The following is a 25402-nucleotide window of genomic DNA, read 5'->3' as shown; positions in this document are numbered from 1 at the left end:
GAGCCCGATGCGGGACTCGATCCCAGGACCCTGGGATCGTGACCTGAGCCGAAGGCAGACGCTTAACCATCTGAGCCACCCAGGCGCCCTTTCTTTTTTTTCTAAAAGCAGTTTCCAATTTTAGGAAAGGTGGTATTATGTTCTTATAGCTCCAGTTCTGTTAAAATCCTCAAAGTCTAATAATATTTCAGAAAGATTGAGTATATTCTACTTCTTGGACACTCCAGGTATTCATTTTGTGCAAAGTGCTGTGAGTATTTTTTCTCAAATAACATTTAATCTGAGTCAAATTATAGTGAAAGTGCTGATGCCATGATAGTTGTTAATGTATTTCATTTCGGGAGACAATGTCCCCAAGTTAAAACAAATCCTTGGGCTCCCTTGCTCCTGGGGGTGGCCATATGACACGGTGCTGGCCAATGAGACATAGGTGGAAGTCAGTTAAAGATTTCCGGAAAAGTTCTGCTTTCCTGATATAGATGGGCACTCCCTTCCATCTGGGCATTTTTTTTCTCCTTCCTCTCTGGAATGTCCCCATAAGTCCTGGAGGTATAGCAATCAGGACTGAAAGCTGACTAACAGCTGGTGTAACTAGCAGCGGGGTGTGTGTGTGTGTGTGTGTGTGTGTGTGCGTGTGTTTTAATAACAACTTTGAGTAGTTGTAGCAGCCATGGATTGCAAGACCTCATGTTAAGTGAAAAAAAAAATAGCCTCTTTTTTGTGTAAACCACTATACACAATCCTAAAGGACACACAGTTTCATAATGATGCCCTAGATTTTCCAGATGTTCACGTTCACATATTCACATGCATGTTTTCATTTGGTACTCCGGACAACTCTGTAAGCTAGGCAGGGTGGACGGTTTTTATTCCCATCTTATAAATGAGGAAACGGACGTTCAGAGAGGCTAAGTGACTTGTCCAACATCACAGAGCTAAGTAAGTAAACAAGCAGACTTCAGATCTTCTAAATTCCTAAACTAGTCTCTTTCTAGTCCCACTTCTCTATTCAGCCCAGCCATACTTGAATAAAAGGTTGTATCCAGAGCAGTTCTCCAAGGACTTACGGTTTCCATTGTCTAAAACATGCCTACCCCTGCATACCTGCTTGGGTCACCCTCTCACTTCCTTCAGGACTTTGGTCAAGGGTCATCTTTTCACGGAGAGCTTTGCTGACCGTCCTATAAAGAAACTGCGGGCGCCTGGGTGGCTCAGTTGGTTAAGCGACTGCCTTCGGCTCAGGTCATGATCCCAGGGTCCTGGGATCGAGTCCCACATCAGGCTCCCTCTCAGCGGGGAGCCTGCTTCTCTCTCTGCCTCTGCCTGCCACTCCCCCTGCTTGTGCTCTTTCTCTCTGTTAAATAAAGAAAATCTTAAAAAAAAAAGAAGAAACTGGAAACACTCCCATGGCAATCCCCATTCCTCTTTTATAGATGGCCTTAGTTAAAGACATAACCTTTTATTGAAAATCAAGGCCAGTTCATTTCAGCGCTGTCCACAGCTGGACACAGAGCAATGCATGAGTGGGGGAGAAAAGCATCTAGTTGCTCCTTCTAACCAGTCTGCAGTCCAGGAAGGTACATTAGAAGGGCTTGTACTGGAGGGCACCGTATCTACAACGTCTCTGGTATTTGGAAGTGGAATGGAGACCAGCTGTGTTAGCTGGGTTAGCCATAGACACTGTTTTGACCAAGAGGGCTCCCGACTCTCGTTATTTTTCCGTACTTTATATCTAAAAATGAATTTTAGCTGAATGTAGAAGAAATATTAATATATATTATGATTCTCACCTTTTCCTCTATTCCCTCCATACAATGCAATTTGCCCTTTTAATTTTGTACTTTTGAAACATAAAAAGGACTTCAACTTTAAACTCTCACGAGACCTTTCCACCTGCCAGGTACAGTTCTAGGCAAGAGGGATAAACATTGGAATAAGACGAGGTCCCTGCCCTCAAGAAACCCAAAGTCTGGCCACCTTGGAGAAGGCCGGTGGGTCAACAAGTCATCACAACACATGTGATAAATAAATGCTGCAGAGGACTATAGAAGAGAGAATCAGAGGTATAGTCATTCGCATAAAATGTTGTCTTGAAAATCTAGCACTTCAATTAACTCAACCATGTTAAGAATCAGATTTAGTTTTAGAGGGGAAAAACACTGGCATACAGTCGGGGTGTTATAGGATAGTATCTCACCTCCTACATCCAATCTGTCCCAGGGTTATGACAAGTGTATCTTTTAACACTTCTCAGGAATGTCCCCCACCCTTCCTCACTGCCCCTGGATTGTTGAAATGGCCTCCAGTTCGCCCCAGCCCACCCCGGCATATCTTCCATTGCCGCAGAGTGAAGTCTTGCCTGACCCACTCTTGTTTGGGATTACATCCTCCTTTGTATTCTGCCTAAGGCCAAACACCGTCCATTCCTGCATCTGTCACTTGTACTGAGCTATCTGGTTACCTGCTTGTCTCCTCTGTTTGGCTTTACAATGCTTGAGGCTCAGGTGACAAATGACTCTTTAGCTAGTAGCTAGGGTTTTAAGAAAATTATAGGGCTTATTTTGATTGTATCTTCATGATAGCAAGTAAAGTTAAGACATTTTGATCTGTTACCTAGATGTTTGTCCAAAATTTTAAATTTTGCCAGTTTTCTAAACAGACCTTAGCAAAATAACTCCATCATCAGGATTTGAATTCAGAGCATTTATCAGCCCCTCCTTCACTGCTTTACTTACCACCTCAATTAATTACTACCCCAGGATGATCTAAAGACAGCTCTAGGATGAGAGAGAACTGGAAAATACAGATCACTGTAAATTAATTTGCAGTACATTTATATTTTCATTCCATTCTCCCTTTCAGTGTGGCAGTGAATCTGCCTTGGAGCTGGTAGTGAGCTCCGAGAGTCATTTATGCTCCTTTTTGCAGATCTCAGTATCTAGACTTCTGGATTTAAGGTCTGGCTTCCGGGCGCCTCTATTCATACACAGAGGCGCAGACCAACTTCACCCTCTGGCCGGAGTCTGCCAGACATCCATTCTGCCTGAAGCTGCCGCCAGGACTGCCCTTGTGGATTTATGAGGCTACTGGAGTTATCCCCTGCGGCAATTCAATGAATTCTTAAGATGTACCTGTTAGCTGGCAGGAGAGGTGAGATTAGCTGTTTCCCACTAACATTTTAACTCTCAGGTACACATTAGCATGGGTTATCATATGATAATCTTGGTGTTGCAAGAGCAGAGGCTGCTGGGAAGAAACTGGACAGGGACAGCCTATTTTAAAAACCTTTTTAAAAATGAGCTAACGGTGAACACAGTATTACAGAAAGTTTAGAGGAAGAAATCAGCACAGTGGCTTTATGTTTTTATTAAGCTCATTTTCTTCAATGCCCATATTTTACTCTTATAATCAGAAAGACATATCCAAAAATTTTTTTGTTGTTAAATCCATATTGTACATCTTATGTAATTATTACCGTTATTATTTCCTTCCTTACACTGCATATATAAATATTTTTACATAGCTGAGATCTGTCCATGACATAGTATAACTCCTTTTATAAGGTAACATTGCCAGAGCAGTTTGCTTGTCCCATACTTAGCTTCTTAATCGGTGCCTAATAACTTATTAAGTGGGTGTACCTTTATTTAAGGAGCCCACCACCGTTGGGCATCTTGGTTGTTCCTAACTTTTTAGTATCAATAGATCAGTGGTGCACATTTCCATGTCTATATAGCATCTCCCTTCCCCACCCTCTCTGAATTTCGGGGCACAGGTGGGTTGCTTTGAGGGATCCTGGAGATGTCCTGCGACCAAGTTCATGCCTTTCCTAATTTTGTTTTGTCACCCCTTCTCCTCACAAGCACACACCCAGCAGAGAAACGGGGCGGGGGAGGGGGGTGACAAGGCTCACAGTTGGTGAGTAGATGGGGAACGAAGCTTAGAGAAGGAGCCAGGGAGACCTGTCTGACTGATGAGAGGAGGCTGAGCCGCTCCACCCCACCCTGCGCACCCCTCAGACCTGCGCACTCCCCTATCCACCCCTTCTCCACAGCCTCGGGTCGGGGAGGGTCTGCACCAGGGCTGGTTTCAGGCCAGCCCACCGCTTGCAGGGCCAGGCTGCCCCTCTTCCCAAAACCTGAGGGAACCGAGCTCTGGGGCCAGTTGAGCCGAAGACCTGACGGCGTCTGTGGGTTAACGGTAGAAATGTGAGCATGGCCCCGGAATCCGAAGCTAGACTTCAAATCCCCGCTTCACCGTGGCCTAGAATGGGTGACCTTGAGCTAGTTGCCTGACTCTCTGGGCCTCAGCTTCCTCACCTGAAAAGTGGGAATAATCATGAAAGTGAGATAATTTGCGTAAAGCAGTCTGCGCAGCTCGGGGCACTGGGTCAGGGCTCCATAAATGTTACCCGAGATTGTTATCTAACCCTGTCGCCAAGGTGGTATTGTCATCCCGGGCCCCTGGCGGCCGCGGAAACCGAGGCGCAGAGCCGTCCGGGTGCCCGGCCGAGGTCGCAGAGCTCGGCCAACGGCTGAAGTGGGGTTTGAACTCCAGGCCCTGGGAGCCCCGCGGCCCGCGGGGCTAAATACCTCGCGGACGCGCGGAAACTCACCTTTTTGGCCCCGGGGCCTCCGACCTGTGCCATCGCGCCGCGACCGTGTGGGCGCCGGTCCGGGAGAGCGCGCCAGCCCTCGAGCCCGCCCCTCGCCCGGGGGAGGGTCCCCCGCTCCGCGGAGCCGCCTGCCCCGCCGCCCCAGGGCGTGGGCTGGCCCGGAGCAGGTGCCCGCGCCCGCGCCCTCGGCCTCCCAGGCCTGGCCATGCTCCGCGCGGGCGCACAGCGGCTGCGGGGCCTTCCGCCGCCGAGCCTCCCGCTGCGGGGCTCCCCGGGCCGCCCGCGCTCAGCCTGCGGCCGCCAAGGGTAAGTGGGGTCCGGCCCGCGCAGAGGCTTACGGCTGGGCGGCTGCCGGGACGGGAGCCAGGGCCTGAGGCGGTGTGCCGGGCCAGGGGCACTTTGGCCTCCGAGAGATGGGCATTTGGATTTCTTCTAGATTTCTGTGTGTTTTTTCACATGCACGCACGTACAAAGTGAAATAGTGTCAGAGGGCTCCCAGTGCGAAGCCATTCCTACCCCCGTATTTTTCCCCAGTCAAGTGTTAACAGTGTCTTCTGTATTTTTCCCCGAGATTGTCTGTGTGTAAGCAAACAGGGGTGTATGTATGTTCCTCTTTGCCTTGCTGACATCTTGCTTTTTACGATGCATCCTGGAGAAGCTCACGATCCAGCTAGGAAGAAAGTCATGCAAATAAATATATTAAACCACTGAGCAATAATTATAAAATGAGAGAAGACTATGCGGTGAGGAAATTAAGTGAGGAAATGCATTTTACTCCATCTGGCTCTCTTCAGCCTGGGACGCGTTGGATGGAGGGGATGATCCAAGGTTTATAGAAGCTAGACTTCACGATGATTATGGTTTTCCATGGGATAAAATAAGTGTGTTCTTTAAGTAGACTGAGAAAAATTATTCTCTAGATCCTTTGGAAATTAAAAAAAAAAGAAGTCCTGTTCAATTCTTTAGTTCTGTTAGTTATCTACAATGGACCAGAATTATATGGACTAGGGCTCACATGCCTCCTCCTCCCTTCCCTAACCAGGTTGCATCAGTCAGGGTTTAGATGCCCCAAATGATTAAAGCAGCACTATGCCAACCTCCCAGGCACTGTTAAGATATTACAGAAACCAGGAGAAACACATTAGTCAGAAAAACTATAGCTACCACAGCTTAGTAAAACTACCGTTAACAAAAATTGTCTTCCAGAGAAGAAAACCCACCCTTATCTGCAGAAACAAGATGGAAAGACAGAGCAGAAACTGTGATCATTGGAGGCGGCTGCGTTGGTGTGAGTCTGGCTTATCACCTCGCCAAAGCGGGGATGAAAGATGTGGTCCTCCTGGAAAAATCCGAGCTCACTGCTGGATCTACCTGGCACGCAGTAAGAAAAGCACCTCGAAACCATCCCACACACTGAACTGTGCACCAGTGCAATCACTTTTCTTCCCCTTACAACTCCCTACTTCGAGCTCTTTAGAGTGAGTTTCCTTTCAATAGTGGTGGAAGGTGCAGTTACAATTTAGTTGGTGTACTTCTAGGACAGGATCAACATTTATAATGTCTTTATCTTGGACGTGTGGCTTCTGGATTCAGCCCTGGCTCTGCCATTTTCTACCCAGCCGACTTGCGGCCAATTACTTGTTTCCTTACTTACATCTTTTTTTTTTTTTTTTTAAGATTTTATTTATTTATTTGAGAGAGAGAGCACAGACGAGAGGGGATAGGGTCAGAGGACGAAGCAGACTCCCTGCCGAGCAGGAAGCCCGATGCGGGACTCGATCCAGGGACTCCAGGATCATGACTTGAGCCGAAGGCAGTGGCTTAACCAACTGAGCCACCCAGGTGCCCACCTTACTTACATCTTGCTTCGGGAATATCAACAGCACCTACCCAGTAGGGTTGTGACGAAGGTTGAGTTAATATGTGTAAAGTTATTAAACACATGGTAAATGTTTAGCAAATGTTAGCATTTTTTGTGGAAGGATCCTGGCTGGCTGATCTCAAACATAGCCGGAGACCTTTCCCTAAACTCCCCTCACCTGGGTTTTGTGGTCCTTTTGTTTTTATGTATGATTTTAATTCCTCACTGTGAGTCGACAGGTTGGCTTCGTGAGGCTGAGGACCACGAGGGCTGGGAACATGGGACCCTGCTTTCGTGTTGTGCCAAATAGACACACAGCCGAGTCAATTGGACGTATTTAATGATACACATAATTATTCCCGTGCTACACAGTAACTGGGCTGAAATGGAAAGTTGCTCAGGTAAATGAAGGGGTTGGCACTGCTCTCATACCAGTATGCCATCCCAGTGATCTCTGAAGTCAGCTAAGGATGGGAGAGGAAGTTTTTGTGACTGTTGGCACAAATTTCTTTTGGAGAAAGAGTTGGGCAGTGTTAGCTGCTGCTCGTCATTCCTTTCTGTCTCTAGTTTTCCTCTGCTGACACAAGAGGGAACCCTGCTTTTTAGGGACTTCTGAATCTCGAACCTGCTCTAGGTTTGGGGGTCCCAAGCACTGAAAGGGCTGCCTGTTTCCTGTTGAGACTGGGGGAGAGTGCAGCCCACATGTAAGCCCAGTTGGGCCCAGTGTTCTGGTAGTCTCATAGTCAGACCCTACCGACTGGATGGAGGCTTCTCGAAAAGTCACACCAAGCCCAGCTCCTTTCCCCTGTCTCCTTTCCCTCCAGTCCCCTCGTCCCTCAGTCTGAGCGGGAGGTGCGGGCACCTGGTCCTCCCTCAGGGTCTTTTCAGAGCCCTTACAGGCAACTGACTGTTGTTTCCACAGTTGTCCTTCAACTCGCTTCCTCCTACCTGGAGAGAGGGGTCTGAGAAGCCGCCAACGCTCCTGGCTCTTCTCCCCTCCCTGAACTAGACTTTCTAGGTAGGCTTCATGTTATCACATGGAAGGAAGCCTGCATTTCTCTTGTAGCCCTCCTGTAACTTCTCCTTAGTGGACATTCGCTCACCCTTTCAACAGTATTCACTGAAAGCCTATATTGGGTCAGGCCAGCCCTGTTCTAAGAGGTGGGGACACAACAGGGAAAAACTAAGTGCCTGCCTTCACAGAGCCACATTCTGGTGTGGCAGACAGAGAACACACAAGCAATGCTTGAGAGTAATCAGTGCCGGGAAGAAGAGTAAGGTGGGGTAAGGGGATGGAGAACGACGGGACGGAGGAGTCAGGAAGCTACTTTGAGGAGATGACGCCTCAGCAGAGACCAGGAAGAAGTGAGCGAGGGTGTGGTGAGGCTGTCCAGGTAAGGGCATGTAGGCAGGGGGACATTTAGGCAAGTGGAGATATCCTGAGAGGGAGGCTTACACCCTTTTAATACTTCCCGGTTGTTGAGGAGGGCATGCGTTTTAATATTTTAATTACGGATTTGCTCATTTATATTTGATTGATTTGATGTAGCCTATATTTTAGAATAGATTACTGGATTCCCTGCATTATTACTTCTTAGACATCCCATGAATGAAAAAACAAAAAAGCGACATACTCTTAATCTAAGTTTTTTCAAGAAAAGTGGGCAAAGTTCTTAAGATGATAGCTTCTTGTTAAATGTTAACCGTGCAAAATAATTTCCCCTTAACCAGAGAGATTCCAGAGTGAGTGGGAAAGGCATGCTCCTGCATTGTGCACAAGGTATTATGCTATACAGTTTACAAAAAGAGACCCAGGCAGTGAGAGCTCAAGATGGACTCGGGCATCAGGAGCCAGATTATTTGACCCCCTGGGAATAAAGGAAAAAACAACCTGAAGAAGTTCCATATATTTGGAATTTTTAATGCAGAGAAGTATTTGGAGCAGATTTGAAAATGTGGAAGGCCGGGGAGCCAGCTAAAGGGGCAGACTACAAAAATCCAGGCAGTCTCACTGAACTAGAACATGTGCTCAAGGTTAAACATATCTGTAAAGTGCAGGAATCAAGTACTTAAGGAGGAAGGCACAGCTTGCAAAATGAATATTAAAAATGGAGTCACAAATCCCCAAATCCTGAGGCTTTGCTATATTTTAACAAGACTGCTTTGTCAGCAGGTGCCACTACTACTGATTTAGACCATTTCATGTAGGATGGAGGGAAAGGGAAGAGGATGGAGTGAGAAGCAGCTTTGGAGCATGGGGCCCCCAGGAGACGCAGCCCCTGGGGATGGTGCCAAAGTGAATGTTCTGGAGAACTGAGGACTAAAGAGCTAAAGATGCACAATGATCCATTTGGGGTGTAGGAAAACAATATTAGAACTTTCTGTTCATTTTCATCTAAAAATGTAACAAAGAAACTTTACTGGTCCTTATAAATAGCCTTCATTCGTGATGTGGGTGACATACTGGGTATGATTCCAAGGTTGACTAAAAGAAAGGTTGGCACACCACAAAGGAAGCAGCCCCATCCTTTCTTTTTCTTTAGTCTACCATGACATAATGCAGATCACATGCTATAGAGTGTCATTGTCGTGATGAATTTTATAGAAACAGGGCTTTAAATAATACAATTTGTGATGAAAGGGAGAGGGAATGAACTTGAAAATGTTGTACCATATCTCATACAATAATTTAAAGGGTTGTGAAACCAAATTTTTCTTTTACAAAAAGACAAGTGTCCTAAATTTAGTGACCTTTGTAGTGATGCAAATGGCTGCCAGTCATTTCCACATAGCAGATACACATGAAAAAAAATGAATGCAATCTATCCTTTCAAAGTAAAGATGATATTACAAGTGAGAAATAACTGCTTTTTGCAAAATAGTCCTGTTGGGAAGAGAGCATTTTGAAAAGGGAAGTTTGGAAATGTTGGCATCATTATTAGATTTTCTGGCCAAAATGATATGCATCATCTAGAAAAACTCATATATATATATATATATATATATATATACACACAGGAGATAAACTTTTTAACCCATCTGAAATTTTTCCAAATGATGAGTGTCAGTGCGATTTGTACCCATTTATTTAAAATATAAAAATGCAGGGCGCCTGGATGGCTCAGTTGGTTAAGCCTTCGGCTCAGATCATGATCCTGGAGTCCCGGGATCGAGTCCTGCATTGGGCTCCTTGCTCAGCGAGGAGTCTTCTTCTCCCTCTGACCCTCCCCCCCTCATGCTCTCTCTCTCTCTCATTCTCTCTCTCTCAAATAAATAAATAAAATCTTTAAAAAAGTAAAATAAAATAAAATATAAAAATGCAGTAACTTCCAGTTAGCTTATAACAACAACTGCTGGACAAGGGAACATGAAACATGAATAGTCAAGTTTCAACAGAAATGTTTGTGTAGGCGATGATTGGGTGGGAGGAAGTGGGGTCACGATGCACAGAGTACAGCCAAGAAAGTGCCCTTCTCCCACTCAGACCTTTGTATCATTGACAACTAGCTTCCCCAGCTAGCATAGCCATTTGAACCAGTCTCAAAATAAAACAAACCTGGGATTAGGCCTTCAAGTTGCTGTTTTACCATAGCTAATCCTATACATATTTCAGTAATAAAGCATGTTACTTACATAGCTTTGCTAAAATATTAACAAATCAGTTGACTATTCAAAAGTTTTCCATATAATAAACTTTAAAAGCTCAAAAGCTTTTTTACTAAGTAAATTTTAAAAATTCAAAAGCTTTTCTACACAATAAACAAAATAAAAAATTTTTAAATATTTAATTCATTTCAAGTTGTTTTTGTATGTTTTATGATCTCTGTTACTATAGTAATACATATTCTTATATCGTGTGAGAACAAAGAAATCCACATATTTTAGTGGGTATGCTTAAATTTTTTTATTGGATGCCAGTGCATGGAGTGTCTGGGTTATATGATGGCTTGAGGTCAGTCACTGGGCTTTTTGAGGTTGTAGAGGCTCATGAAAGAGAGGGCAGGATTATTAAAGAGATAGAGCATCACTAGCTTTAGTGACAATGGATGATTTCTCTAATGCCATCATCCCTGCTCATTCATTGTTAGCTTACTGTAAGGAAGAGCTTTTTCTTCTCCCTGTTTGTGTATTTATTTATTTATTTATTTATTTATTTAATCAACAAGGATTCATAATTCTAATTTTATTCAGAGAGTTATAGTTCTCAGTGATTATCTTGTCTCTGTTTCATCTTTTCTCTTTTATTTTTCTTCTGACTATAACAATTTTCTGTCCTCAAATCAAAGTTAGGCCCCTTCCTGTCCTCCTTATAGACTTGTGATCATTCTAGCATCTTCTCTTAGTTCTTTTTTTTTTTTTAAGATTTTTATTTATTTTTTTGACAGAGAGACAGTGAGAGAGGGAACACAAGCAGGGGGAGTGGGAGAGGGAGAAGCAGGCTTCCCGCGGAGCAGGGAGCCGGATGTGGGGCTTGATCCCAGGACCCTGAGATCATGACCTGAGCCCCAGGCAGACACTTAACGACTGAGCCACCCAGGCACCCCTTAGTTCATATTTTTTAAAAAAGATTTATTTACTTATTTTATGTTTTTTTTTTTTTAATATTTTTATTTATTTATTTGACAGAGAGAGACACAGCGAGAGAGGGAACACAAGCAGGGAGAGTGGGAGAGGGAGAAGCAGGCCCCCCGCGGAGCAGGAAGCCCGATGCGGGGCCCGATCCCAGGACCCCGGGACCATGACCGGAGCCGAAGGCAGACGCTTAACCGACTGAGCCACCCAGGCTCCCCTATTTACTTATTTTAGATGGGGGAAGGCGCAGAGGGGGAGAGAGAGCTAGAGAGCAAGAGAGAAAGAAGATTCCATGCTGAGTGTGGAGCCTGACTTGGGGCTTGATCCCATGATCCTGAGATCATGACCTGAGCTGAAATTAAGAGTTGGAGGCTTAACTGACTGAGCCATCCAGGCGCTTTTTCTCTTAGTTCTTATGTTTTTCTCTAAATGCTTTGGCACTGAATCATATGCTCTTGATTTCACTGTTTCATATATGAAAGTTTCATGACTTCAGTCAGAATACAAAATCTTGAAGGATAAGAACAATGTTTTCAGGGCACCTGAGTGGCTTAGTCGGTTTAAGCATCTGACTTCAGCTCAGGTCATGATCTCAAGGTCCTGGGATAGAGTCCTGCATCAGCTCCTGGCTCAGCAGGGTGTCTGCTTGTCCCTCCCTCTGCCACTCCCCCACTTGTGCTTGCTCTCTCTCTGTCAAATAAATAAATAAAATCTTAAAAAAAAAAGAACAATGTTTTCTCCTTCAAAATTCCCATTTAATATATCCTTGCTGAAGCCCAGAATAGAAACACAGTGTTCCCTAAACAAAGTTCATTGGGCTAAATGTCTTGAATAACAATTTTACAAAAATGAGCCCATGTGACTTTTTCATATGAAAGATTATTCATTCATAATTCTATGAAAATAGCTTTCTGGGGAAGGGAAGAGGATTGATATAGTGTAGATATACAATTTTCTGGTGGTCTGATTTACCCCAGGTTAAGCTCAGAGATCTTGAGTAAATGGTGAATGGAACCCTACCAGGGCTTGTGAATGTTATTTTTTTTTCAACTGAGAGGAGATATATGGAATGCATATCACGCAGACACCTGAAGGCTAGGGATTCTCCATTATTGATCTAGAAAAGCTCATCTGCACACTAGATACTAAGCTTGTAGAGGAAAGTGGGATATTTGAAAGTGAAAGAGCCTGACTGGCACTTCCATTAGAATGGGGCTTCGCTCTGAGAGCATCTCTAAGACCTGCCAGGATTTTTCAAAAAAAAGGCTGTGCATGTGTCCAAATGCTTGAACAAGTACTTGATAGAAGCCCTAGGGTTCTGGTCCATAAAGGATGACTGATGAACTTTAAATGGGGTGCTTTTGAGTTCAGGAGAACCGAATACCTACCACTATCATAGAAGAACCTTATAAATCCTCCCAAACAGATTTTATTTTGAACAGATTGTGTTCTGATGAGCTTTCCAGAATAAAGTAGCTGCAAAATGGGGCCCCAGATACTTAATTTAGAGAAGCTGCTTCATATAATTGCTTAGAATTCTTTTTTTTGGATACTACATTGCATCTGCCAGAGTTAGTAAAAGGGGTTTTGGCATGCTACTATTTAGATATTTTTTTGTGTGTGAGAGTAATAAGTGTTTATTCAGCACATATTTGTGGGTTACAATCTATGTATTCATCAGACAGGTTAAGCTTCAACAAAAGTCTGTTCACCAATTAGCCAGGCTCCAGTTCTCAGGAATTTTCCAATTCTTGAATTTTGGGAATTTCAGGAAAGAGAACAGGAGGGCTGTTCCATTTAAGAGAATGGTGGGGATTGGGTCAAGGAAAATTTTGCTAGTCCATGCTCCTTGTCCTTATGGGAACACATGATTTGCTGGTTTGGGTCCATGCTGTATGCCACCCCCACCCCCATATTCTTCCTAACAGCATACATTCCTAAACCTCTCATCGTAATCATCCCATTTATGAACCTACAAACACTCTTTCCTTAGTGACGTTTAGGGACTTAAAGTATACGTTCATTGGCTGACTTCACATTACCTACATGGTTCAAATTGCTTCTCATAACTCTGCCATGAGTCTTATGCCCAGCTGTGCTCAAACTGGAGCTGATGTGTTCTCATCCCAAAAGAATGGCTGGTGCTTCTCAGTAGAGAATGTTGTTGACGAGGATGTGGATGAAAAGGAACCCTTGTGCACTGTTGGAGGGAATGTAAGTTGGTGCAGCCACTAAAGAAAACAGTATGGAGGGTCCTCAAAATATTAACAATGGAAATATTATATGATCCAATAATTCCACTCCTGGGTATTTATCCAAAGGGAAAAAACCCACTAATTTGGAAAGATATATGTATCCCTGTGTTTATCGCAGCATTATTTGCAATAGCCAAGATGTGGAAGCAACCCAGATAAATGGATAAAGAAGAGTGGTATATTTAGACAATGGAATTTTAAGCAGCCACAAAAAAGGATGAGATCTTGCCATTTGTGACAACATGATGGACCTGGAGGGTATTATACTAAGTGAAGTAAGTCAGATGGAGAAAGACAGATAACATATGGTTTCATTTATATGTGGAATCTAGAAAACAAAACAAATGAATAAACAAAGTAGAAACAGATCCATAAATACACAGAACAAACTGGTGGTTGCCAGAGAGGAGGGGAGTGGGTGGGGGGATAGGCAAAAAGGGTAAAAGAGAGTGAGAGATACAAGCTTCCAGATAATGGAATAAGAGATGGGGATAAAAGATACAGCACAGGGAATATAGTCAATGGCACTGTAATGTGTTATATGGTGACCGATGGTAGATACACTTGTGATGAGCATGGCATAATGTAGAGTTGTTGAATCCCTATGTTGTACACCTGAAACTAATGTAACATTGTGTGTCATCTCTACTCAAATAAGAAAAAATTTTAGAGAATGTTATTATTATTTTTTTTAAGATTTTATTTATTTGCGAGAGAGAGAATGAGATAGAGAGAGCATGAGGGGGGGAGGGTCAGAGGGAGAAGCAGACTCCCCGCTGAGCAGGGAGCCCGATGCGGGACTCGATTCCAGGACTCTGGGATCATGACCTGAGCCGAAGGCAGTCGCTTAACCAACTGAGCCACCCAGGCGCCCAAGAATGTTATTGTTCTTATTTTTTTATTTAGTATTTTCTTTTCTTGCCGCTTTCAAGGCAGGTTTAACAACCTACTTTCATCCTGGAATAAACTTGAAGAAGATACATTATGCCAGCATCAAACTTTATGAGAAGTTGGAAGAAGAAACTGGGCAGGTAAATGCATTTAACTTGAAATTGTCTTTTAGGTCAGTTTCTCAGAAATATGTAGGATTTCTGAAGAATTTTGCTAGGTCATCACTGAAGCTGTGTCTGGTGACATGAATGACATGGGGAATGTTTCTTGTGGTAGAGAAATCCGGTGGCGATTTAAGGCAAGAATCCCAAGTTTGCTTTACGAGCCATTTGATTTCTTGGAGCATGTTTCCCATGTAATTAACCACTCTTGATTTTTTTTAAATAAGGAAAGGATACAAAAGCAGCTTTCAAAAATATCTTCACAGTCAGTTACTATATCTAGAAACCAAGAAATCAGAGACTTTCAGCAACTGGGTTACAAAGGATCGAGGGTGGGCGCCTGGGTGGCTCAGTTGGTTGGGCGACTGCCTTCGGCTCAGGTCATGATCCTGGAGTCCCGGGATCGAGTCCCGCATCGGGCTCCCTGCTCGGCAGGGAGCCTGCTTCTCCCTCTGACCCTCCCCCCTCTCATGCTCTCTGTCTCCCATTCTCTCTGAGATAAATAAAAATTAAAAAAAAACAACAACAAAGGATCTGAGGGCAATGGCTGCCAGATTGTTACACAGTTTTGAAAAGTAGTTCACTAAAAGCCCCTCATTTTTATTTTTATCTCTTTTCATACTTATAAGTGCTCTCAAAATAAAGTGGCAGGTAAAAACTATCCATAGGCTAAGATGGGAGTTTACTTAAATTTTTCATGCTATTTTCCTTGCCTAAAACTATCAAATGGCTCCCCACAGTTTGTAGGCCAAAGGCCAAAGGAGGAGAGTCTTCCTTAGCTGAGCCTTGCCTGCTTTCCAACATTTTCTCTTGCCACTCTTTGCCATGCGCATATGCTTCAACTATTCTTAATTACATATATTTCTGGAATGTGCTGGGCTCTCTGCCTGAAACAGCATCTTCTCAGACCCCATCTCAGTATTCACCCTCCACCCTTCCCTGAGGTCACCCCCTTTGAGAAGCTGTCCTTGACTTTCCCCATCCACCAGTCAGGCCGGCTGAGGGCACGTCTCTTGGTTCTAACAACATATAACATTATTATTTTTTTTAAAGATTTTATTTATTTATTTGAGAGAGAGAGAGAGAGAGAGAAAGTGTGAGCACACAAGCAGGGGGAGCGGCAGGCAGAGGGAGAGGGAGAAGCAGACTCCCCGCTGAGCAGGGAGCCCGATGCGGGACTCGATCCCAGGTCTCTGGGATCATGACCTGAGCTGAAGGCAGACGCTTAACCAGCTGAGCCACCAGGCACCACACATATAACATTCTTATAACACAAATCTCTCTCTCTCTCTCTCTCTCTCTCTCTCTCTCTTTGTGGTAGTTACTTTACTGGTTGGTCTTCCTAGGGACTATGAGAAACTTGAGGGCAAGGAATCCATCTTTTATCTCTGTGACCCAGCGCCTAACTGAGTGCTTGGCCAACTGAAGGACTTCAATAAATGTCAAATAAATGTGTATTTCCATTCATGCTTCAGCTCATCACTGCAACATTCTGATTCTTTATATTCCTTCCTCAAATCCTTGGTCTTTCTTGTTTTCACATGGTTTTCTTTTCCTCTCACATGAACACTGTCCCATGTTGTTGTAATTATGCTCTCAGCTGTCTGCCTTCACCCATACACTGTAAGTGCCATGTAGGCAGACTCTTTGCTTCTTGTTTATAATAGCATCTCTGGGGCTTACAGAGTGTTGGACACAGAGGAGCCGGTGAGTGAGTATTTGCTGAGTGAATGTCTTTGTGTAAGATGCAAAGATTTTATATAGTTATCTCTTGCACTGCTGAGTAAATCTCTCTTCTGTACACTCGCATTTTCATTGTGCTGAAGAAGAACCATGTTTGAATGCCAAATAATGATTTATTTATGTGTTTTTATTGGCATGATTGTCACAGGTGGTGGGATTCCATCAGCCTGGTAGTATCAGAATTGCCACAACTCCTGTGAGGGTCGATGAATTTAAATATCAGATGACGCGAGCCGGCTGGCATGCGACAGAACAGTACATTATTGGGCCTGAAAAAATTCAAGAGATGTTCCCTTTACTCAACATGAATAAGGTATTTATCTTCAGGGTATTTTCACCATTTGTGGACTTGAATTAGGATTAGAAAAAGTTACTTTAAGAAGTTTATTAAAGGTAGAAAAACTGCACACACATTTGGAATGGCAAAATCAGATGATTAATGCTGGAATCTGGGCATGTAACAAGGTGTACTATTATGTATGCTAAATGAAATATAAAAGCATATGAAAAAAGCTTAGTTTTCCACCTGTGACGACTGAGGAGGCATTTTCAACACCTTTCTATTACTGTGTCCCCAGATCTAGGGGTTTCCATACATAAACTTCTGTTTGAGAACTGCAGATAAAATAATTACCTAGTATGATAAATATGCATATAGAAAGGCTGTCTTATTAAAACTTTTTACAAAATCAAATTTAGAAGGGCCACTCTATGTTGCTCCACAAATACCATTTAGCTCTTAACTGTACTTCCAACAGGCTCTATATCAGGTATTGATCTAGTTTTAACCAAATTTGGCTGAGAAAATCCACTTGGGAATTTAGTGTCTTTTTTTTTTCTTTTTGGCTAGGCAATAATCCCATTCGGATAATAAGCATGACTAACACTATACAACATTACAGCGTAGATTTACGTACCTGGTACTATGCTAGGCCCTTTATATACATAATTCTATTTAATTTTCACAATAATATTATACAATATATATTATTGCTACACAGGAAATTACAGGTTAGATAGTTTACATAATGGACTCAGGCTCATCCGCTAGAAAGAGATGGAGCAGAGACTTGAAGCCAGACTCCATTGTGCACACTACTCAAGTACGCCACCAGATGGCGCTGGTGAGAGAAGCAGGGGCTTACGTTCCTCCCTAGGACCCGAACTGAACTGGGGAGGCACCTTGTATCATTGATCTGGGCGCTGGGGTTGTTTGCCCTCGTGAGTCTATAGGCTGCTGGCCTTCTCTTCTCTGTAGTTCTGTGTGTGTGGTTGCAGACTTGAGTTGCATTGTCTGCACTGAAATTCCATCACTGTAAGGTTATGCTTATTATCTGTTTATATGTCACTCTTGGAATGCTTTGCTGGAAGTTCTCACCATCAGAGTTTTCTCAAAGGTATTAGGCAATGGAAATATGTGGAAAGAGTAGTCTCTGGATCTGGGGGCAGGGTGCCAAATCAAATAGATACTGGATTACTGCAATGAGGACATATCCATTATAAAATACCAACATGACATTTGGAAGTCTACAGTAATATGAAATCCATTAAAATCAAAACAAGTCTCGGGGCGCCTGGGTGGCTCAGTCGTTAAGCGTCTGCCTTCGGCTCAGGTCATGATCCCAGGGTCCTGGGATCGAGCCCTGCATCGGGCTCCCTGCCCCGCGGGAAGCCTGTTTCTCCCTCTCCCACTTCCCCTGCTTGTGTTCCTGCTCTCGCTATCTCTCTGTCAAAGAAATAAATTTAAAAAATCTTAAAAAAAAAAAAATCAAAACAAGTCTCTTGCACTAAAACTATAACAAGAGATTGGATTAGTAATCAAAAGCTGCCCACAAAGAAAAGACTGGGCCCAGGTGGCTTCACTGGTAAATTCTACCAGACATTTAAAGAAGAATTAACACTAATCCTTCACAAACTTTTCCAAAAATAGAAGAGAACACTTCCCAACTCATTCTATGAGGCCAGTATTGCCCTGATACCAAAACCAGACAAAGACATCACAAGAAAAGAGAGACAGGTATCCCTTGTGAATATTGGTGCAAAAATCCTTAACTAGCAAACTGAATTTAGCAACATATAAAAAGGATAATGCAGTATGACCAAGTGGAATTTATGCCAGGAATGCAGGGTTGATTTAACATCTGAAAATCTGGGGCGCCTAGGTGGCTCACTCAGTTAAGCATCTGCTTTCGGCTCAGGTCATGATCCCGGGGTGCTGGGATCGAGCCCCGAGTCTGGCTCCCTGCTCAGCAGAGTCTGCTTCTCCCTCTGCTTGTGCTCTTTCTGTCTCTCTCTCTCTCTCTCTCTTTGACAAATAAATAAAATCTTAAAAAAATAACATCTGAAAATCAATCAGTTTAATGTGCCACATTAATAGAATGAATAAAGGACAAAAACACATGATCATTTCAATAGATGCAGAAAAGACATTTGACAAAAGCTCCTTGTTCATATTGGGTGCTCAGTAGATTTCTATTGAATAAATGAGACCTAACTATAATACTGCACAGTGTTCCCTCTATCAACTTGGTTCATCAGACTGTCATTCTTCTTTGTTTCCCCCTGGTACCTAGCCTGAAATCCTAGTGCAACATCGGTATTCAAGCATTAGTTGTTGAATGACTAAGTCAAGTATACATTTTCCTGACACCTGTATACACTTAACATGTGAACTTGTTAATAGTACTGAACAATGAAATATAAATAATTGATTAGTATTAGACTGACTGCAAATGTCAGAAACCAAAATGATAATGCTTAAACACGATAGAAGTTTCTCTTTCCTTTAGGCAGTCCAGGATTTGAATGGTGGCTATTTTCCATGAAGATTTCAGGAACCCAGTTGCCTTCTAGATCATTGCTCTGTCATTCCTAGGGTGTGACTCCTCTGTCCTTATTCCAAGACGGCAGCAGCTAGAGCTCTGGCTGGCCATCATGTCTGCATTCCAGACAATAGGAGGGAGGAAGGACAAAGAAGGGACAATGGGCACATGCCAGTGGTTTTGTTTTCTTTTGTTTTTTAAGTAGGCTTCACACCCAGTGTGGAGTCCAACTTGGGGCTTGAACTCAAGACCCTGAGATCAAGACCTCAGCTGAGATCAAGAGTCAGACACTTAACTGACTGAACCACCCAGGTGCCCCATGCCAATTGTTTTTAAAAAACTATTCATGAAAGTTGCCACATGACACTTTCATTTGTATTTCACTGACCAAAACTTAGTAATACTTCTACCTACCAGTTGGAACTTATAACTGCCAACTATTGGAAATTGTTCCTAGTGGCTATATGTCTAAATAAACATTCAGTTTCCATTGCTATGGGGGGCAGGGGAGAGAATGGATGTTGGAGACAATTGCAAGCCTCTGTCAAATAGGGTGTCTTCTTAACACTCAGTGTGAGTCCTGCCTCTGCCTGAGCTTTGATCAAGGAAAAAGAAGTACAGACTGATCAATCTGATGCCGTGATGCACTTTTAAAGTCCAGTTTTACTAAACATTTCCTGGCAGATATAGTTACACTGAATAATGGGTATGTTTTGTTTAAATATTGACTCTTTTATGATTAATTTAGATTTTAGCTGGACTATATAATCCTGGAGATGGTCACATTGATCCTTACTCTCTAACTATGGCCCTAGCTGCTGGGGCTAGGAAATATGGTGCCCTTTTAAAATATCCCGCCCCGGTGACTTCTCTGAAACCCAGGTCAGATGGAACGTGGGATGTTGAAACGCCAGAGGGATCTATGAGAGCGAAAAGAATTGTGAATACTGCAGGTAAGCATCATATATACAAATATGATGTGTGTGTGTACGTATATATATGTATATATATATATTTAAATTAGTGGGTTTTTTCGGGGCGCCTGGGTGGCTCAGTTGTTAAGCGTCTGCCTTCGGCTCAGGTCATGATCCCAAGGTCCTGGGATCGAGCCCCGCATCAGGCTGCCTGCTTCTCCCTCTCCCACTCCCGCTGCTTGTGCTCCTGCTCTCGCTGTCTTTGTCTCTGTCAAATAAATAAATAAAATATTTTAAATAAATAAATAAATAAATTAGTGGGTTTTTTCAAGTGGCAAAGATATAAGACATGTGGCCATAGAGTAATGTTTTATACTAGGCACATTGTTGGGAAACACTGTAATGTTCCCAAGATGAGCATTTTGTCTGTTTCTAAGCTCCATCACTTTGCTTTTGGCGTGTGATGCCACTCTTCCCTTGTTTACACACACAGAAAGTTGGTGTTCTTCTCCATCCTGTTTTCTTCTACTCCAGATCATGTTTTGTTCATGATGCTGCTTTTTCCCTTCTACGTTCACTCTTTCTTTATACTAATAAAGTCTAATGTGCAAATTTGTGAGCATCCTTTTTGTTCTCAGTTTGCTTTTGGGGGAAGATCTAATCATTTGTGTTCTCTCTCATCCATTTCTGATTGGTTGACTCCAGTCAAAAAATGTTTAACCCTGGGGTGCCTGGCTGGTTCAGTTGGTTAAGCGTCTGCCTTCGGCTCAGGTCATGATCCCAGGGTCCTGGGATCAAGCCCCTCATCGGGGCCCTGCTCAATAGGAAGTCTGCTTCTCCCTGTGCCCCTCCCCCTGCTCATGCTCTCTTGCATGCATGTGCTCTTTCTCTCAAATAAATAAGATCTTAAAAAATATATATGTTTAACCCTTTTCCTTTTAGAACATTATTAAATATATTTCATAACCCTTTTTTTTTTAATGTTGCTCTGTTACAACTTAGACTCAGAGTAGTGAAGTCAAAAGGGATATTTGAGATAATCTAACAAGCCACTCATTTTCCACTGTGGAGACCAAGGTCCGGAAAGGTCATGTTAGTTGGCAAAGCGACACAGTTATATTGGAACCAGGACTTGGACCTGGGTCTTTTGACTCCTGAGTTAATACACTTTCTAACAGGTCATTTACCTGTGAAGTCATTTTCAACTGTCACACATACAGAAGTGAGTTCTTGTGCAAATGAAAATGCTTATGCAGTCTAAACTGGGCTAATAATTTGTATTTACCTGTGGTTCATAGTGGTTAATTTAAAACCTAAAGTAAGCAGGAGGCAGTAGCTGATTTTCTTGTGGTCTGCTCTTTGAGTCATTGCTCAAATTATAAAATGAAAACAATCATTATTTATCAAGTCAAATGATATGCCCTGAGGACAGGTCAGAAACAGGGATCCTTAAGTTCTTTCCTCTAAATTGTAACTTTTGATCGATGTTATCTTTTTTTTTTTAACAAAACACTCAGTGGTTCTAGAAAAGTCATGTCTTCAATATTTAAGAGTTTAAAATAGTATTTCTGAATTATTCTAATCCATGCCCCCCATTGGAAAAGCATAAAAATCTCATGCTTTCTTCAATATCATTTGAAATTCACAGTAATGTAAAAGGACTAAAAAATAAAAGCAAAGGCATAAAACATTGCTTTGTTTTTGAGCCTCACCCTTCACCCCCCCAATCTCTATCTGAGACCACCCACCTATTACCATCCGTAGTGACCACTGATCTAAATTCTGTTAGAAGATCTAAGATTAATCATTCATCTTTTTTTCCCCATATAGTAAGGACTCTTTCTAATCTTGCAACTTTATGGTCTCACAGATTTATTACCTAAATACATTGGACCGTTTTTAGAGTGATAGCAAACTAAACAAACTAAACAAACACACTCTGACCTCCATACCAGCACCCCGGCAGACATCGCTAATTGATCACTGCACTCATCTCTGACGGGCTTGGGCATGCTCCACTATTTCTCTCAACATAGTGTGTCAGTCAACCACTCCCAACTGATACTTAGAGAAATCATATAGAAGAACTTATTTAACACATTTATTTATCATTTTCCGAAAATGGTAAGCTTTGATTTACGTAATTCATTACTGCTGTAATAAATTTTTTCTTTACTGTGAGGAATAAGGAATCACTGAATAATTCTCAAGGAGATCTCACCTAAACAGTAAGTTACCAGATGAAGTTGTCTATGCAGCTATGAAATCTTGTGGTGTGATTGGAGGAGGGGAGGGCAATGGCAGGAGGTCCTGGAAAATGGCGCTGGCCTGGGAAAACAAATCCTGGGAATTAGGTTGATGGTGTGGCCCTGCATTTGCCACTATGTGGAACCGAATTCCTGGGATTGTTCTCCAGGATGTCCTTCTTTGTCCTTTGCTCCTGGAGTTTTTTTTTTTTTTTTGGGGGGGGGGGGGGGTGCAGAATGGTGGTTTATTAAAGCATGGGGACAGAACCCGTGGGCAGAAAGAGCTGCTGCCCCAGGGTTGTGAGCAGTGGCTGATTATATACTATGGGGTTGGGGGAGGTAAGGAAAAAGGGAGGTTTCCAAAAGAACTTTCATATGCTAAAGAAGACTCACAGGATACTGGAGGCCTTACCATTGTCAAGTTAAGGTTGTTACCCCTCTAGTAAGGCATTAACATGAAGATAGTGGGGAACTTCCTGGAGGAACATTACACTCTGCCCACTTCAAGTATCTGTCGATGGGCTGCAGGTTATAAAGTCTTTAACTGTATCTACATTTCCTTCTGGAAGCTAGGTTATTGATGATAGTATCGAATGCTTTGTTCTTGTAGATTGCTAAGACATTTGTAAACTGAGGGAGACTTTGTAAGTTAGTTTTTCCTTTAGGGCAGGCTCCTGGAGCTTTTTGCCTAGCCGCATCTACTCCCTTTCCCATCCTCGGTTCTTGGTAATCCAGGCAGCTCCTTCTTGAAAACTATGTGAAGAACTATGCTGTCTCAATGTTCAATTCTTTATCTCATTCAGATCATATCTCTGGCCCATAATCTTGTTTTTTTCTTTTCTTCCTCCATCTCTTCTCTTCTACTGGGTAGAAGTTACTGGAGGAAATCTGATTGCATATTTGTAGTCCGTGGTAGGTGTAGAGAGGTGTGTATTTAATTATTTGTAGGTCTGTTTTCAAAATAAGTTTATTTAAAGTATAAAAGCTCCCTAAAAGGTAAGCCTCAGTAACTGAGGGCAAAGATATGGGCATGCCTGCTTCTAGAATTGAAGCTAACAGAGATCAAATTTATGAATAAAGCAACCATCAGCGGAAGGCACTGTGCTAACATGATTTGAGAATGCGCGGCTGGTGGAATGTATCCCAGAGTTACTCAGTGAGACCAGGATGTCTCACAAATTCAGACAAGGCCTTCAGACCAGCTCTGAAATCTAATTAAAGTAATCAGGATGTAGACTTGGAAATGTGACCCCAATGGAAAGATATAAATACCACTATTATCTACTCAATTGTACCATAACCTGCTAGGAGTTTCTTTATATGAAGTCGTAACAGAAGGCAGCTGAGTCTTCAGGATATTCATGAAAAGGAAAGTCTAAAAGTGAAAAAATGTGTGTTTGCCGATATGTCTCCAGCACAGTCCAGGGCAGTGGGGCTCTGCGGCCTGGAACCACATGTATTGCCAACCCTGTGACCTGGGCAAATTACTCCTTTGTAAAATGGAGATAATAGTGCCTATCTCAAAAAGTTGTTATGATCAGTAAATGAGCTAATAATGTAGAGCACACAGAACAGAACCAGTACCACATAATAAAAAATTACTAAAAAAATTAAGTGTAGGGCGCCTGGGTGGCTCAGTTGGTTAAGCGACTGCCTTCGGCTCAGGTCATGATCCTGGAGTCCCGGGATCGAGTCCCGCATCGGGCTCCCTGCTCGGCAGGGAGCCTGCTTCTCCCTCTGACCCTCCCCCCTCTCATGTGCTCTCTCTCTCTCTCTCATTCTGTCTCAAATAAATAAATAAAATCTTGGGCACCTGGGTGGCTCAGTTGGTTAAGCAACTGCCTTCGGCTCAGGTCATGATCCTGGAGTCCTGGGATCGAGTCCCGCATCGGGCTCCCTGCTCACGGGGGGAGTCTGCTTCTCCCTCTGACTCTCCCCCCTCTCATGCTCTATCACTATCTCTCTCAATAAATAAATAAATAAATATTTTTTAAAAAATTAAGTGTAATAATTATGATTATAATTATTTCTTTGCAAGCCTTATCTGCGCCCTCTCCCCCCGCCCCCCATCCCGGGGAGACTAGCATCAGTTTACTATAACCTCTTGGTACAGGCTTTAAGATTACCCACCTCCTTTCACTTGCTCTTTGGTCATACAGCACCCATTCTGCTGGGACATTTGGTTCTCAAGCTAATGGGCATAAGAATCACCATAGGCCGCTTCCCAGGCTTCAGAAAGATTCTAACTGAAGTGGTCTGATTGGGGTCTCTCAGCTGTATTTTATTTTTTTTAAAGATTTCATTTATTCGACAGAGACACAGCGAGAGAGGGAACACAAGCGGGGGGGGTGGGAGAGGGAGAAGCAGGCTTCCCGTGGAGCAGGGAGCCCGATGCAGGGCTCGATCCCAGGACCCTGGGATCATGACCCGAGCGGAAGGCAGACGCTTAACGGCTGAGCCACCCGAGCGCCCCTGAGCTGTATTTTAAATAGATACTCCAGGTGCTGTGTTGTCTGCTCCAGATAGTCTGTAAAACATCTTTCGAGAAACACTACTACGTAGATGTTCCTACAGGAGCGAGAATGTAGTAACCTTATTCTTGAGCAAGCAGAGCTGAAAACCAGTTTCAGACACTCCTAGCATCTTGGGATGAAATAGACTACCTTGCCTTTGCTACCTGAAACTTTTAAAATTTGCTTCATGGGCACCTTGGTGGCTCAGTCGATTAAGCTTCTGCCTTAGGCTCAGGTCCTGATCCCAGGGTCCTGGGATCAAGCCCCACATCGGGCTCTCTGCTCTGCAGGAAGCCTGCTTCTCCCTCTCCCACTCCCCCTGCTTGTGTTCCCTCTCTCTGTGTGTCTCTCTCTCTGTCAAATAAATAAATAAAATCTTAAAAAAAAATTAAAATAAATTTTAAAAAATTTGCTTCATTCTACCCACCTAATGTGTAGCTCAGTGGCATGAACAGAAGCTCTTTATTATGATGTAAGCTTTTTCTCTGCATGGTGAAGAATGTTTCTCTTGACCTCATTTCTAATTGACTCATTAAGCTTTGTAAACTTTACTTAAGAATTTTCCTAACATGGGGCGCCTGGGTGGCTCAGTTGGTTAAGCGACTGCCTTCGGCTCAGGTCATGATCCTGGAGTCCCTGGATCGAGTCCCGCATCGGGCTCCCTGCTCGGCGAGGAGCCTGCTTCTCTCTCTAACCCTCCCCCCTCTCATGTACTCTCTCTCTCTCTCATTCTCGCTCTCTCAAATAAATAAATAAATCTTTAAAAAAAAAAAAAAAGAATTTTCCTAACATGGTAAATCAGAAATAGG

The 25402-nt window shown here is 43.1% G+C and overlaps 2 protein-coding genes across 8 annotated transcripts in view; one reads left to right on the top strand and one right to left on the bottom strand.

The window, feature by feature from the left end:
• The window catches only part of BHMT2 (betaine--homocysteine S-methyltransferase 2), a 14910-nt gene extending 10149 nt beyond the window's left edge, over nt 1–4761 (bottom strand). For all 6 annotated transcript variants that reach the window (XM_035014723.1, XM_035014726.1, XM_035014724.1 and 3 more), the window contains exon 1: nt 4616–4761. In XM_035014723.1, the coding sequence (XP_034870614.1) occupies nt 4616–4648 (33 nt within the window). In that variant the 5' untranslated portion in view covers nt 4649–4761. The remainder of the gene's footprint in view (nt 1–4615) is intronic.
• A 46-nt stretch (nt 4762–4807) lies between these two features.
• The window catches only part of DMGDH (dimethylglycine dehydrogenase), a 69382-nt gene continuing 48787 nt past the window's right edge, over nt 4808–25402 (top strand). For both annotated transcript variants that reach the window (XM_035014721.1, XM_035014720.1), the window contains exons 1-5: nt 4808–4921; nt 5822–5996; nt 14236–14334; nt 16247–16411; nt 19669–19873. In XM_035014721.1, the coding sequence (XP_034870612.1) occupies nt 4821–4921; nt 5822–5996; nt 14236–14334; nt 16247–16411; nt 19669–19873 (745 nt within the window). In that variant the 5' untranslated portion in view covers nt 4808–4820. The remainder of the gene's footprint in view (nt 4922–5821; nt 5997–14235; nt 14335–16246; nt 16412–19668; nt 19874–25402) is intronic.

This window comes from Mirounga leonina, unplaced genomic scaffold, assembly GCF_011800145.1.
Source record: "Mirounga leonina isolate KUSES-001 unplaced genomic scaffold, KU_Mleo_1.0 Mir_168, whole genome shotgun sequence".
NCBI lineage: Eukaryota > Metazoa > Chordata > Mammalia > Carnivora > Phocidae > Mirounga > Mirounga leonina.
Note: the sequence above shows the minus strand (reverse complement) of the source record. Positions and strands in the feature narration are given on the sequence as shown.